The 16,298-nt window shown below is 36.9% G+C and overlaps 1 protein-coding gene across 5 annotated transcripts; it reads left to right on the top strand.

Annotated features, from left to right (window-relative positions):
- The first annotated feature begins 5,624 nt into the window (after positions 1-5,624).
- LOC106417605 lies at positions 5,625-14,595 on the top strand. 5 transcript variants are annotated; one of them, XM_048768239.1, is made up of 9 exons: positions 5,625-6,621; positions 6,711-6,827; positions 6,919-7,201; positions 7,743-9,394; positions 9,504-13,278; positions 13,368-13,484; positions 13,576-13,700; positions 13,793-13,858; positions 14,399-14,595. In XM_048768239.1, the coding sequence occupies exons 4-5, from the start codon at positions 8,152-8,154 to the stop codon at positions 11,453-11,455; spliced, it is 3,195 nt and encodes a 1,064-aa protein (XP_048624196.1). In that variant the 5' UTR covers positions 5,625-6,621; positions 6,711-6,827; positions 6,919-7,201; positions 7,743-8,151; the 3' UTR covers positions 11,456-13,278; positions 13,368-13,484; positions 13,576-13,700; positions 13,793-13,858; positions 14,399-14,595. The 5 variants fall into 5 exon arrangements, with proteins under 5 accessions (XP_048624196.1, XP_048624197.1, XP_048624195.1 ...); XM_048768240.1 differs by having other exon boundaries at positions 5,625-6,827; positions 6,919-7,043; positions 7,136-7,201; XM_048768238.1 differs by having other exon boundaries at positions 5,625-6,827; positions 6,919-9,394.
- The last annotated feature ends 1,703 nt before the right edge of the window (positions 14,596-16,298 follow it).

The raw sequence follows: 16,298 nt of genomic DNA, 5'->3' as shown, positions 1-16,298 counted from the left end.
CGAACACGTTTAAAGTATCATAGTGTATTATTATTTTGTAATGTAGTGTGACTAGACGTGGGACCCGCCAGCTAATTTGAGAAATTAAAAAAATAAGAATTTTTTTATATATTCATTCATCCATCCATGAAAAATTTAGTGAAAAAAGTGAAACCCTCATGTTAATAATTTGACAAAATGGTTTAACATAGCTGCTATAATATGGGAACAAAAAATTTACCATAATTATTACAAATTAGAGCCTAATTATTTTTTTTGTCACTAAAAGTAAGTTAGTGTTGTAGAAAACAGTTGAAGGTTATATTAATTTTTAAGTGTTACGAAAAGGGGGAAAACGACGATTTCATACCTAACATATCACGATATGTTCAATTCATATCCGACTTATATAGCAGTGCAAAAATATACTTAAATTTATATGGTCGTGCCAAAACATACCCGACTTATAATTTTTTGGTGAAATCATACACCAGTCGCCACAGCGGCTGCCACATCATCCACTTTTGTTCGCGTGGATGCTACGTCAGCTAATTTTGCTGACGAAGATGTTATATGTACAATTTTTTTTTTTGAAACACTAAATAGTTTTTGTTAATTTTACTAAATAATAAAATTTTATAAAATTTTACATTTTCTATAAATTATAAGTGGATGATCGTGCTACCGGCGTTTTCAACAAAAGTGGATGATGTAGCGGCTAGTGTTGATTTCGCTAAAAAATTATAAGTCGGGTATGTTTTCGCAAGAACATATAAGTTGAGGTATGTTTTGGCACAGCCATATAAGTCAGGTATGAATTGAACATATCACGATATGTTGGGTATGAAATGACTGTTTTCCCTATGAAAAGGTTATATTTTCTTCTTTCTCTTTTATTTTTTTTTTTAATTTTAATCAGCTTTTTGTTATTATTACGAAATAGGAAACAAATCCAAGCGTTGCTGCAAAGAATTAAATTCTTTACAAAAACTGAATTAGTTAATATTGATGTAACGTATATACTTATATTTATTTTCAGTTAATAAGAAATATAGAATTTATATGATTTGTCTTACATTTTTGTTTTGATGAAATATCAAATTTATATTGATAAAACTAAAGAATGAGCATCTAAATGATTATGTGTATATTGTGTGGTTTATCTATGTTAAACTATAATGTTAAAAGAGATAAACTCAACTTACACGCTAGTCTGCTGCTGCGTTAAATTACTATACGCGTGTAGGAAGAATGAGATATTTTAATTTTTTCTTTGAAATTTTAAAATATAAGTTAGGGATTTAATATGGAAATTTCTGTTGGATTGATCAAAAATTTATTTATATTTTTACAAGTAAATTATTTATAAATTTTCTTTTTATTTAGTTGATTTACCATTAAAATATATGATTTTGTGGTTTAGAAGAAAATTTTGATTTTGGCAGGAAAATTTGATTTTTCGATTTTTGGCAAAAGACAATGAGATGTGGAATTTGAGGGTATCCGATTATAGGATTTTGCAGAAAATAAAACTGTGCAATTTTGGCAAAAAAAATATAATTTTATGGTTTTAGTTCAAAGATTATGATTTTGCGGATTTATTTTGGCATATCAATACAATATTACGGATTTGACTGAAGAATTGAATATTACAGTTTTCGTGGAAAATGTTATTTCAATTTTGGCACAAAAAAAAAATCAGTTTTAGAGAAGAAAATGTGATTGTTTTCAAGTTTGGTAAAAAAATATATTCTTTGCTATTCTTAGGGTTTTAGTGGAAAATGTGAGCTTCTATTATCGACCAAAAACGTTATTTTTCTCAGATCTGATTTTTTTTAAAAAAAATTATGAAATTATATGTAAAGAGGATAATTTCTATAATAAGAACTATTTTTGTCATTTTGCGGTGAACCACATATATCTACATACTCAATGACGACTTGATGAAATTTCAGTTAAATTTCGAAGATGGAGTAAAGTGATCCCGAGTTGAAAAAAAAAAAAGAAAAAAAAAGAGTTAAGTGATCCCGCGATAAACAAACGAACAACACATTAACTGATTGTAAAACGCAGTCAGTCGGTTAGATCATTAACTGCACTGTATGTATGCCAAACCGGAGAACTAAACTTAATCGCAAATCACAATACTAAAAAGGCGATATCGTGAACTGAGAAGATGTCCACCTCAGCAAATTTAATTAACCAATCAGAAGAAGAACTTTTGGCCACGCCACTGATGTGGACGTCTCTGTTCGTATCTTTTGCCGTTTAAAATATCAACTATTCATCTCCACCAATCTCCATGTATATATAGTCCCACCGATCCCAGACCTAATTTAATGCATCAAGAAGGCAATTACCAGCCCAAAATTACCAGAGAAATCCACCACCAAAGCACCGTTCAAATCCCTGATGAAGGCTCCCGCGAAATCAGTTGCACGGTTGATTTAAGCAACACCGGTTCCACCTCTTCCATGGATACTAGGAAGGCTATTTCCACCTCCAAGTGAGATCCATGTAAAGAAATATCAAAACCACTAAATTTTTTTTTTTGTTTTCTCAATAACTCCATTCATCTATTTGATTAGTAATTCATTCATTTTCTTTATCCATCACACGATCTGAACATGCAGCATCTTATCACAACGAATGGTAAATGAAACACCGACCGGTGCAGGTGAATAATTAAGCAAAATAGATATGCTCTGGCATTTCATACAGGTATAAGTCACACTGATATTGTAGAGGCTAAGTGTTGGAATTTTTTTTGTTAATCGCTAACTTTTAAAAACATTTTTTTATTTGATTAGTAATTCATTCATTTTCTTTATCCATCACACGATCTGAACATGCAGCATCTTATCACAACGAATGGTAAATGAAACACCGACCGGTGCAGGTGAATAATTAAGCAAAATAGATATGCTCTGGCATTTCATACAGGTATAAGTCACACTGATATTGTAGAGGCTAAGTGTTGGAATTTTTTTTGTTAATCGCTAACTTTTAAAAACATTTTTTTTGTTCGTTACTTTTTGTTGATGTGCCTCTGATGTTGGATTTTACTATCAACACTTGCAGTTAATAACAGTAGCTAAGTTGAGACAGTAGATGTCGGAACAGCAAGCCACTTTGCCGAGCAAGACAGCAAGCATCAACGGCTGATGGTATTTCATGGGACATGGAGGAAGATGCTATTGAGGAAGGATAGGTAATAATTGTTGTTGTATCTGTTAGTGTTACAAACTTAATCGTCAAATCAATCTTTCTGAATTCTGATTTAGTCTTCTCTTCAATTTGGTCATATGAAGAAAGCAATTGCTCCTATGTGTCTAATGAGCGGAGAGCAACAAACGCAGCTCGTATATTGAGCGGAGAATCGCCAAGGTAACCTTTAATGTTGGTTTTTTGTGAAGTAGTAGCTTGGTCCATATGACTCTTGGATTTTTATTACAGAATCCTTTGTTTGACCTCCAGTCTCTTTTAAGTATGACTGGCTTATTATATCTGATTCTAAAACTTTCCATTTCAAGAATATATACGATAGCTTCTTGAAGAACTTGCGACCCTGCATTCGAGAAAGTTTGGATGGGAAAACATGGAGAGAACGGAACGGTAAGAAGAAAGGATTTGTAGAAGACAAGGAAGATTTCACAAGGTATTTGAAGTGTTCAACATCTATATTTACATCTTCATGTAAAAGTTTAGCTTGGGTCTGTTGTTTCTGACAAGTTTGGGAGAACGTGTGGTCTCTAATTTGTGCTTCGACTTACACCTTATATATTTTGGTACTGCATGCCCAGTGATCCATGCTTGGTTGCTAAACATATATTTCATCGTCTTTGTAGGGAATGAGTTACCGAAATTTATGAGGTAAGATACAAAGAGCTTTTCTCTTAACTTCCAACCTAACCCCACTATAACTCCAATACTTCCAGCAAAGTTTTTAAAGATGGATTGCTAAGGCGAGCTGTTTAAGCACTTTCAAGGGCAATGTATTTACCCCCCACCCCCTCTCCCCCCCAAATGCAACATGGGAGCGGTTAGGTTAAAGCAATGGCTGCGTGAACCTGCTACACAAATTTCTAAACCGTCCATGACCGTAGAAATACAAGAGCTTACACGCCAATGCGATCAAGAGACCAACAAGAACAGACCTCTCTCACGTTGTAGCTCTACCCTGTTTTCTAAACAATTTATGACCATTAGTTAAGAACAAAACTTAGGTTCACCCCATAGGGTGAACTTTTAAATTCACCTCTCATTCTAGAACCAATCAAATTGCCACGTAGATAATTAATTAAAAAATATTAAATTTATTTTAAAATAACTAAAAAAAATAATGCTAATTTTAACAACGCTGACACCGCCATCTAAACCGTAAACCCGAAATCTTAATTTTTTAACCCTAAACCGTAATTCTAAAACCCAAACTCTATACCCTAAACCCAAATCCTAAACCCTAAAACCAAACTGTATATTCTAAACCCAAATCCTAGACCCTAAACCCAAATCCTAGACCCTAAACCCAAACAGTAAACCTTAAATCCAAACCTTATACCCTAAACCAAATCCTAGACCCTAAACCCAAACCGTATACCCTAAACCTAAATCTTAGACTTAAAACCCAAACCGTAAACCCTAAACCCAAACCCAAACCCTAAACCTAGATGCTATAAGGTTTAGGTTTAGGGTCTAAGATTTGGGTTTATGGTTTGGGTTTAGGGTTTATGGTTTGGGTTTTGGGTTTATGGTTTAGGGTTTATTGTTTGGGTTTAGGGTATACAATTTGAGTTTAGGGTATATAATTTGGGTTTAGGGTATAGGATTTGGGTATAGGGTTTAGGGTTTAGGGTTTGGGTTTAGGATTTAAGGTTTAGGGTTTAAAATTTAAAATTTAGGGTTTACGGTTTAAGTAACGGCGTCATCGGCATTAAAATTGGCATTATTCTGTTTTTTAATTATTTTTAAATAAGTTTAATATTTTTTAATTAATTATCTACATGGCAATTTGATTGGTCATAAAAAGAGAGGTGAATTTAAAGGTTCACCCTAGGGGGTGAACCTAAGTCTTGTTCATTAGTTAACTGGTTATGTGTTTTGTTTCCATTACCGTCGGGAATTTGTTATTATTGTTTGTAACAAGAAACAAAAATAACCATGTTAACAATAACATTCAAACCGCTAATGACGAATCAAGCGAAACTTGACATTTCTTAATTTTTTTTTTACTTTTGTCATTAGAATGGTCAACATGAGCATGTTTGGTTTGAGATTTGTTTGTTGGACATTTGTTTGACTTTTGTCATTAAATTGAGATTGTATTTTTCTTTCTAGACCATTGAAAATTATTCTTCAGTCACTATATTACCATCGTTGGTTTGCAAATATTTATTTGCAAATTAAATGTTAACAATTTATTTTCTTGAGAAACAAAATATGTAAAATAAATAATTATATGGTTTAGAGATAAATTTTAATTAATTTTTTATTCATTTCGCATACTCCCATTATTGCTCCTATCCATCTCATATATATATTATATTTAAAATATAACAAATTTTGATTTTCTATCAGGTTTTATATTTGTATAATATTACCATATTATATATAATAAAAAAAAAATTTTTTTCTAAAACTCCGGGATAAAATAAAACCAAAAAGAGCAAATCTGGTTTAACAGAATATTGTTATTAAAGAGATAAACGGTGAGAAGATAAAACTTTAGGCAATAATTGTTTTACATTTCTTATTTTAAATATTATTTTGACTTAATTACATTTTATTTTATTTATTCCTTTGACACCTGGGTATATAATCTTAATACATATGCGTTGAATCTTATAGATATATTCCTTCAAAATACATTTTATTTTATTTATTCTTTTGACACTTGGGTAAAACATCAAGTTCCTTCAAAAGAGTTCAAGCTTCACTTTTTCTTTGCTCAGAACCCTTATTTGGAAAACACTGTGGTGAATAAGACAAATCACATGATTGAAGAAGATGATTCAATCCTCGAGAAGGCCATTATTGGGTGATCTATTTCTTTTCTCATGTATTTGCCTTTTTTTTTCCTTAAGAAAAAGATTTACTCATCCTTAACTATTGTACAGGACGGAGACTGAGTGGTGTCCTATATAGAATGTTTGGATCAGAAGGTCCTTAAAATAAGCCAAAGAAGGGATCCAAAATCACAAACTCACAAATCCCATCACTAAGACTGAGGAGAGGGGGAGTTTCTTCAATTATTTCAGTCCACCTCAAGTTCCTGATGAAGAGTAAGATTGTCATGGCCCAAACCCATTCAAACCCCCAAGCCCATATTTTGAGCCAAAAAAAAAAAACCCTAAAGAAGGGCATTTTAGTCATTTTGGATGATCTGCAACCTAAGATATTTCACTTATATGTTTTGGCCACGATCTAGAGAGGAGAGGGAGAGAAAAATTGATGGCAAAGCCCTGCCAAATTCACCAAAAACGCAGCCTGCAACACTCTGTTCTCTAAGTGAGATCAGTGTCAAGTTGAGGTTTTGGAGAGGAGTTTACGGCCAGATATTTAAGATTTAAGCAAAGAGTCTTAGCTGGATCGATAGATCTCGTTTCAAGGAGGACACAGCAACATTCGTATCTCAGTTACGAGGTAACATCAGTTAGTTATTCGATCTACAAGTTGGGGCAAAAACCATTCTATTCTGCAATCTGTTCAGATCAGGATTTTATGTTTTGCAGAGCCATATTGTGGGGCAATTTCCGGTTGATACAGAAGGATCTAGGTGACGGTATTGTTATGGTTGGAAATCTGACATTCCCAGCTTTCTACAGCCACCATGACCACGCATTTACGAGGTATTTTCCAGAAGTAACTCGATCTTAAATTTGGAGAAAAATCACAGAATTTCTGTATTCAGAAATTCTAAGTCTGAAATCTGTTATCCAGTGTCACATAGGGCTTTTGTGAGAAGATATCCCGGTGAACCAGAGAGAGTTAGAAAACGAGTAAGATATCTCTGGAAAGCTCTTGTTTCGAGGAATCTGTATCAGTTGACGGTTTCTTGTTTAGATGTAAGATCAATTAATTACTCGTGTTGCTTCCTGGCCAAGAAACAGTTTGTTCTATCAAAACAGAAACCTTAATTCCCTTTGAACACATGCAGTTTCAGATCGCTAGAACATTATTTCAACCGCTATATTCAGAATTTACTTTCAACCTCAGGGCAAAGGTGAGGATGCGAGCTGTGGATTCTTAATATTATTAGTCAAGTTGTATTCTTAAATGCTAGGTCTAGGAACTTGTTTGTATTTGATTGTGATTGATGTGTGATGATTATTTGTGATGATAATTTTAATGATTAGTTGATAATGGTTTATGTGATAAGTGTTGAAAGTGTAAAGTATATATAAAATGTGTGAAGTCGGACTGAGGACGAGGACATGGCGATCCCGTCAAAGCCCGTAAACCGGCTGACGAGCCCAAGGTGGCGTACGACCTTTCGAGGTGACGGCCAGCCTAAGTGTTATGTTATTATTAATATTGGGAATGGTTATGAGATAAGAAATGTTAATGTGATTAATGGAAGTGTATTGATATGAATAATTTGTTATGATTGCTAATTGTTTAATATGTTGAGTGATGCATGTTCTAGGACTAGTATTTTTGTGTGCAAGTTGGTTAATAATGTTAGGGGTCATGTGGACAGGCATGACCATCCTCACTGAATGACTGTGTGTTATTCATCCCTCTTTCCCCTTTTCCCCTTTCAGGTGAGGAGTGAAGGTTCACAGCGAGTCTTGTCGGGTGCTGGTTTTAAAAATGAGTTTTACTTATGTTTTATTTCAGATATAACTACGTTGGTTTGACTTTGCGAATTATGCGGTTTATGATTTCATGTTAAGATGTTTCTTTAAGAATAAAGATGGATTTTTATGAAATATATTTATTAAGTTGGTTAATTTTGAAAGACGGGTGTTACAATTTTGGTATCAGAGCTAGTTCTATCCCGGTTCCGACCTGGGATGGCGGTCAATAAATCAGTTTCCAATGTTTTAAGGTTTTTATGGGGTTTTGGGATATTTAAAAAAAAAAAAAAAAATGCACCGACGACTCCGCATTTGAACCTCAAAGTCCTTAAATCCTTTGTTGAGCTGTCCTAAATGTTTTGTATTTGGCAGTATGGCTCGAGGTGGAACTAGAAGAGGTGGAGCTAGAAGAGGCAGAGGACGTGGAGCTCACCCTAGGGAAGAAACTGTTGAAATGACTGCAGAGAGTACTCATAACGGAGGTCAAGCACCAATTCAAGGAGTGGATCCGGCAGTGATCACAGCAGCAGTGGTTGAAGGACTCAGACAGTTGTTTGGACAACAAATTCCAGCAATACCAGTAGGCGGACAGATGCCTGGTGTGGCTGCGGCTCAGGCTCAAGGTGCACCACCACCACCTGTAATTCCACCACCTCCACCGCCAGTACAGATGCCAAATCAGGATCTGAGGCATGACTACTGGAAAGTGTTGAAGCTGATGAGAGAAATGGGAACTACAACTTTCAATGGTGAAACTGATCGAGTTGTAGCTGACAATTGGAAGAAGCAGCTGGAGCGTAACTTCGGAAATGTTCGCTGCCCACCAGAGTATAAGGTAGAGTTAGCTACCAGCTTTCTTTTGGGTGAAGCTCAGATTTGGTGGGATGCATTTGTTAGGGGAGGTCAGCCAGGCTACATTGTTCCTTGGACTACATTCCGAGAAGAGTTTGATAGGAAGTATTTTCCGCAAGAGGCTTTGGACCAGTTGGAAATGGAGTTTCTGTCACTCACTCAGGAGAACCGATCAGTGAGGGACTATGAGCGAGAGTTCAACAGACTTAAAAGGTTCTTTGGGAGAGAAATGAATGAACAGTTCAAGATTAAAAAGTTCATGATGGGTTTGAGACTGGATATCCGCAAGATTTGCCAGATTCGTGACTATGGAAGTCTCATTGACTTGGTGGAAAGAGCTTCATTGACTGAGCGCAATATTGAAGAGGAAAACAAACTGACTAAGAGTGCACCGCAAAAATCTGCTCGAACAACAGAACCAGTGAGACATCAGCAAGATAGTCGGGGAGTTATTGCTGGAAGGGACAAGGGAGCAGCATGCAGCCGGTGTGGAAAGAATCATAGCGGAACTTGCATGAGTTCTACAGGGTTATGCAACAATTGCGGCCAGCCTGGACACACAAAGGCGACTTGTAGGAAGTTTATGGGCACATGCAATTCTTGTGGAAAAGTCGGTCATCGTGCTAAAGACTGCAGGGTGAGACAGCATGGTCAGATCATTGGCAATCAAAACAGGGAACAGTTGCCTCCGCCTCCAAAGAGACAGACAGTAGCTCCCCGTGCTTATGTAGCAGGAGATCATAAGGGCAACGAGCCAATCGCGGGTATGTTTACCTTACCATCTTTCCCTTAAACCAGATGTTGTGCTGCATGTGAAGTGTTTTAGCTACCTTCTTATTGAGTATGACTTGGATAAATATAAAAATAATGTAGGATCTATCTCTGTTGGAGATGTCGCTGCATACACATTGTTTGATAGTGGGGCTACACATAGTTTTGTGAGCCCAAAACTAGTAAAGTGTTGGCACTTTAAGGGAAAAGTTCGTAATAAAGAATGGAAAGTTGAAACCGCAGGAGATGAACCGATGAAATCTTCAAGGACTTTCAAGGATGTTCCGATTATAATTGAAGGTGTTGTACTTCTCGGAAGTCTTGTGGAGATGAAGTTGGGTCGTTATGATGTTATACTCGGAATGGATTGGTTAACACAACACGACGCGTTATTAGATTGCCGAAAGACACGGATTACCTTTTCAGGACCAGAAGGAAGAATGAGTTACCAGGGGCTTAAGCTTCAGAGTGGAATTCCTATTATCTCAATGATTCAAGCAGAAGAGTTGTTAGCAAAGGGAAACGAAGCTTACCTTGCCACAATAACTATGGAGGGGGGCGAAGTAGATGCAGAGCTAGACACTATTCCAGTCGTAGCTGAATACAAAGACGTTTTTGAATCATTAAAAGGGCCACCACCAACAAGGGGATATGCTTTCACCATTGAGATAGAGCCAAGAGCTGCTCCAGTATCTAAAGCGCCCTATCGTTTAGCTCCCGCAGAGATGGCAGAGTTGAAAAGGCAACTTGAGGATTTAACAGACAAAGGGTTCATCCGACCAAGTAGTTCGCCATGGGGAGCCCCAGTTCTATTTGTTAAGAAAAAGGATGGAAGTTTCCGACTTTGTATTGACTATCGGGGATTGAATAAGGTCACAATTAAGAACAAGTACCCGCTGCCACGCATTGACGAGCTGTTAGACCAACTTCAAGGAGCTTCGTGGTTCTCAAAGATTGATTTAGCATCTGGCTATCATCAGATATCTATAGCAGAGGAGGATGTGAGAAAGACAGCTTTCCGGACACGTTATGGACATTATGAGTTCGTAGTGATGCCATTTGGGCTAACTAATGCGCCAGCAGCCTTTATGAAATTGATGAACAATGTGTTTCGAGAGTATTTGGATAAATGTGTAATTCTGTTCATTGATGACATCCTGGTTTACTCAAGGACAAAAGAAGAGCATGAGTGGCATCTACGCGTGGTGATGAACAAGTTGCGAGAACATCAGCTATTCGCTAAGTTGAGCAAGTGTAGCTTTTGGCAAAGGAAAATTGGATTTTTGGGGCATGTGGTTTCAGAAGAAGGAGTGGCTGTGGATCCTGAAAAAGTCACATCAATCATTAATTGGCCTACACCTAAAAGTGCCACAGAGATGCGTAGCTTTCTCGGGTTAGCTGGTTACTATCGGAAATTTGTAAAAGGATTTGCTAGCTTATCTAAGCCGATGACTCAACTAACGGGAAAGGGAGTAAAGTTTGAATGGTCGGAGCAGTGTGTGGAGAGCTTTAAGAAACTGAAAGAGCATTTGACCAAAACTCCAGTGTTGGTATTACCAAGGACAGGAGTACCATATGTGGTTTACACCGACGCTTCAGGAACAGGATTAGGATGTGTGCTCATGCAAGAAGATAAGGTAATTGCTTATGCCTCAAGACAACTACGAAAGCATGAGGTTAACTATCCTACTCATGATCTGGAGCTTGCAGCAGTGGTTTTTGCTTTGAAAATATGGCGTTGTTACCTATATGGAGAAAAAGTTCAGATATTCACTGATCATAAGAGCTTGAAGTATGTGTTCACTCAAAGCGATTTAAATCTAAGGCAAAGAAGGTGGATGGAGAAAATGGCAGATTATGACTTGGAGATAACATACCACCCAGGAAAAGCTAATCATGTTGCAGACGCCTTAAGTAGGAGGAGGAGCGATGTAGCAGGCATCAAAGATATGCAAGAACTGACATCAACTTTAGCTACCTTAAGTCTGTGTGCGGTAACTGTTGAAGAGGATAATGCTGGACGAGAGGCAATAGACCGAGCTGATTTGTTATGAAGAGTTAGAGAAGCACAGAAAACTGATGTAGAATTACAGAAGGTTTTGGAAGCTGGGTGATTAGATATCGTGTAACAGATAATGGGACAGTTTTATACCGAAATCGTGTGTGTGTACCAGTGGATAAAGGTCTAAGAGATGAGATCTTACTTCATGCCCATCAATCAAGATTTTCGATACATCCAGGAAGTAACAAAATGTATCAGGATTTAAAAAGGTATTATCATTGGAGTGGAATGAAAAAGGAGGTTGCCAACTATGTAGCGCAATGTTCAATTTGTCAAATGGTAAAAGCTGAGCGTGGTTTACCAAGTGGGTTGTTACAGAGTTTAACTTTACCAGAGTGGAAATGAGATATGATTACTATGGATTTTGTCACTGGTTTGCCAAGAACGACGGGTGGCAAGGATGCCATATGGGTAATAGTGGACAGACTCACAAAATCGGCTCACTTCTTGGCTATCAAAAAGACTGATGGAGTTGATGTGTTAGCAGAAAAATATCTCCAAGAGATAGTCAAGCTACATGGTATACCAGTGAGTATTGTATCTGATCGCGACCCAAGATTCACATCAATGTTTTGGCAGGCTTTCCAGAAAGCATTGGGTACTAAAGTTCATTTGAGTACTGCATACCACCCACAAACGGATGGACAATCAGAACGTACCATACAAACGCTAGAAGATATGCTGAGAGCGTGTATGTTGGACTGGGAGATAAGTTGGATGCATTATTTACCATTGGCTGAGTTTGCATACAACAATAGTTACCACTCTAGCATAGGGATGGCACCCTATGAGGCTCTGTATGGACGTCCATGTCGCACACCCTTATGTTGGACCGAAGTGGGAGAGCGACGAGATTTAGAACCAGAGATTGTTCAAGAGTCAGAGGCTCAAGTGGCTTTAATTCGGGATAAGCTTAAAGAAGCTCATGAGCGCCAGAAAAGTTATGCAGACAAGAGAAGAAAAGATTTGGAGTTTGAAGTTGGAGATGCAGTGTACCTAAAAATGAGAACGTTTAGAGGGACTAATGATCTGAGGAAGTTGAAGAAACTCAGACCACGGTACATGGGACCTTATGTCATAAATGAAAGGATCGGGGCTGTAGCATATCGGTTGAACTTACCACAAGAATTGGCAGATTTTCACAACGTCTTTCACATTTCAGTGTTGCGCAAGGTGGTTAAAGAACCTCAACTGATTATCCCTCATCCACCCCAAGACTTGGAAAAGAATTTGACTATTCCAGCAGTACCTAGAGAGATCTTAGACCGTAAGGAAACTAAAGTGAAAGGGAAAAGTATCTGGAAGGTTCAAGTTTGTTGGGAAAGGGATGGAGTTCGAGAGATGACTTGGGAGTTGGAAAACCGGATGAAGGTGGATCATCCGGAGCTCTTCCAGAACTAGAGCGGGGCCTTGCCCCAGCCGTGCAATTCGAGGACGAATTCATTCTATGTGGGGGAGAATTGTCATGGCCCAAACCCATTCAAACCCCCAAGCCCATATTTTGAGCCAAAAAAAAAAAACCTTAAAGAAGGACATTTTAGTCATTTTGGATGATCTGCAACCTAAGATATTTCACTTATATGTTTTGGCCACGATCTAGAGAGGAGAGGGAGAGAAAAATTGATGGCAAAGCCCTGCCAAATTCACCAAAAACGCAGCCTGCAACACTCTGTTCTCTAAGTGAGATCAGTGTCAAGTTGAGGTTTTGGAGAGGAGTTTACGGCCAGATACTTAAGATTTAAGCAAAGAGTCTTAGCTGGATCGATAGATCTCGTTCCAAGGAGGACACAGCAACTTTCGTATCTCAGTTACGAGGTAACATCAGTTAGTTATTCGATCTACAAGTTGGGGCAAACACCATTCTATTCTGCAATCTGTTCAGATCAGGATTTTATGTTTTGCAGAGCCATATTGTGGGGCAATTTCCGGTTGATACAGAAGGATCTAGGTGACGGTATTGTTATGGTTGGAAAGCTGACATTCCCAGATTTCTACAGCCACCACGACCACGCATTTACGAGGTATTTTCCAGAAGTTACTCGATCTTAAATTTGGAGAAAAATCACAGAATTTCTGTATTCAGAAATTCTAAGTCTGAAATCTGTTATCCAGTGTCACATAGGGGTTTTGTGAGAAGATTTACCGGTGAATCAGAGAGAGTTAGAAAGAGAGTAAGATATCTCTGGAAAGCTCTTGTTTCGAGGAATCTGTATCAGTTGACGGTTTCTTGTTTAGATGTAAGATCAATTAATTACTCGTGTTGCTTCCTGGCCAAGAAACAGTTTGTTCTATCAAAACAGAAACCTTAATTCCCTTTGAACACATGCAGTTTCAGATCGCTAGAACAGTATTTCAACCGCTATATTCAGAATTTACTTTCAACCTCAGGGCAAAGGTGAGGATGCGAGCTGTGGATTCTTAATATTATTAGTCAAGTTGTATTCTTAAATGCTAGGTCAAGGAACTTGTTTGTATTTGATTGTGATTGATGTGTGATGATTATTTGTGATGATAATTTTAATGATTAGTTGATAATGGTTTAAGTGATAAGTGTTGAAAGTGTAAAGTATATATAAAATGTGTGAAGTCGGACTGAGGACGAGGACATGGCGATCCCGTCAAAGCCCGTAAACCGGCTGTTAAGCCCAAGGTGGCGTACGACCTTTCGAGGTGACGGCCAGCCTAAGTGTTATGTTATTATTAATATTGGGAATGGTTATGAGATAAGAAATGTTAATGTGATTAATGGAAGTGTATTGATATGAATAATTTGTTATGATTGCTAATTGTTTAATATGTTGAGTGATGCATGTTCTAGGACTAGTATTTTGTGTGCAAGTTGGTTAATAATGTTAGGGGTCATGTGGACAGGCATGATCATCCTCACTGAATGACTGTGTGTTATTCACCCCTCTTTCCCCTTTTCCCATTTCAGGTGAGGAGTGAAGGTTCACAGCGAGTCTTGTCGGGTGCTGGTTTTAAAAATGAGTTTTACTTATGTTTTATTTCAGATATAACTACGTTGGTTTGACTTTGCGAATTATGCGGTTTATGATTTCATGTTAAGATGTTTCTTTAAGAATAAAGATGGATTTTTATGAAATATATTTATTAAGTTGGTTAGTTTTGAAAGACGGGTGTTACAAAGATCCTGATGTAGACATGGTATGGCATTCCCCAAGAGCAGTTTTACCGAGGGAAAATGGAGCACGACTATGATATCGGGTTTGTACCTTTGTATATTATCTTTAGTTCTCTTTGCATGTTACTTTAGTTTTAAGATCTGAGTATGTGCACTATTTATCACATAGATCAACCCATTAAATAAAAAAAATCATCTTCCATGTGTCTCGTGGTTCATAGGTGAGGCTGTTGCCGCAAACGACCTTGAGATGGATGACGTACAATGATGATAATGCGGATGATATCAACGAAGAAGAGCATATATACAAATTCAAATTAATATGTTAAGGATAATAAAGCAAAGACACCCCAAGAAAGGGAAATAAAAGCGAAAGCATCAAAGCTTTTGCCTCTGTCATTTGTTCTTTAGAAGACAAAATACACTAAAAATAAACTAATAAATTGCCTTTTCTTTTCTTAGAATTATGCAGCAGGAAAATCAAGAAACGGGTTGTGGTCGTTCTCATAGAATGGTTTTAACACTAAAGGAGTAAAGTGAATTTTGCATGGAAAGATAATTACCATACCAACCACTGCAGTGGGGTCTCTCCGTTCTAATAAACAAAATTGCATTAAACAGAATTAGGTACATAAATTTGGATGAACGCACATGACTAGGATCAAAGATATTGACGTACAAGAACATGGCACTGTGTAACTGAGGTATGAATGTTGTTTTCAAGTTCCTCCAAATCATATATTGGGTTGGTCTGACTAAAATGAATGATGATTGATGATTGACAATAATAATTCCTGAAGAATGATTATGAAGTGGCATTCACATAATTACTATTGTTTTATAGGTTTGTATCAACTATCAATACCAAAGGTAATGTTCCGATACTCGAGGAAAGGCGTAAACCGTTAGATGTTATTTTTACTGACAAACGTTAGATGTTTTACAACCAAAAAGGAAAAAATAAAAGCCAGTAGCAAAGAAGAAGAACGTTTATTTAACAAGTGATGATGGGACAATGCCAAGAAATAATAGCATAGTTTCCTCACTAAGTAAGCAAGAGTGAGGGATCTTATTTTCCGGCAAAGAAACTTAACTTATTTAAGAAAAAAAAAGAGAGTCAGGTTTTCGAGAAAAGGTCGTGTTTCTTAATTTGCAGTCATGGCCGTTATTTGGTTTGGTTTAGCTTGTGTCCTATTTTTCATTTGTAATGTCTTCTCATGAACTATGCCCCGTTTTGGAGGATAATACTTTTTTTTAGTTTTGGTGATATTTCGACTCAACTTATTCTCTATCAGAAGATGGTTCGATTTAGTATAAAAAAGTAACAGATTTAAATAATTGTTTGTTAAAGTCAGAAACAATGTTAATCAATTTCTTTTTGAAAAAGAAAAAATTGGCTGCTTTTGTGGAGATTCGAACACGGGTTTGACTTAGAAAGACTATAGTTTTCAGATTTCATTTACTTTATTTCTACCGATATCTCATCAATGGCATTTAACAATTTTTCTAGAGATTATTTTTCTTCAGTCACTTATAAAACATTTTCAAAATGTATCATAAACCAAGATTGCGTAGCTATAAACTTAGTTAGACCTATGAACTTAATTTATCAATTGAAATAGACCAAGTAAGAAGCCGGTTAATATGTAGCTTTGTAGTTCCTTTTGAAGACAGAAGACCTATAAATGTGAAC

The sequence above is a fragment of the Brassica napus genome, chromosome C9 (assembly GCF_020379485.1).
Source record: "Brassica napus cultivar Da-Ae chromosome C9, Da-Ae, whole genome shotgun sequence".
Classification (NCBI taxonomy): Eukaryota; Viridiplantae; Streptophyta; class Magnoliopsida; order Brassicales; family Brassicaceae; genus Brassica; species Brassica napus.
This window is presented reverse-complemented; position numbering and strand designations above follow the sequence as displayed.

Excerpts from the sequence above, each read along its gene's own strand:
- LOC106417605 (XM_048768239.1), top strand. The coding sequence starts at position 8,152 with ATGGCTCGAGGTGGAACTAGAAGAGGTGGAGCTAGAAGAGGCAGAGGA. Across the intron at positions 9,395-9,503 it reads GGGCAACGAGCCAATCGCGG|GATCTATCTCTGTTGGAGAT; the intron begins GTATGTTTACCT and ends AAAATAATGTAG.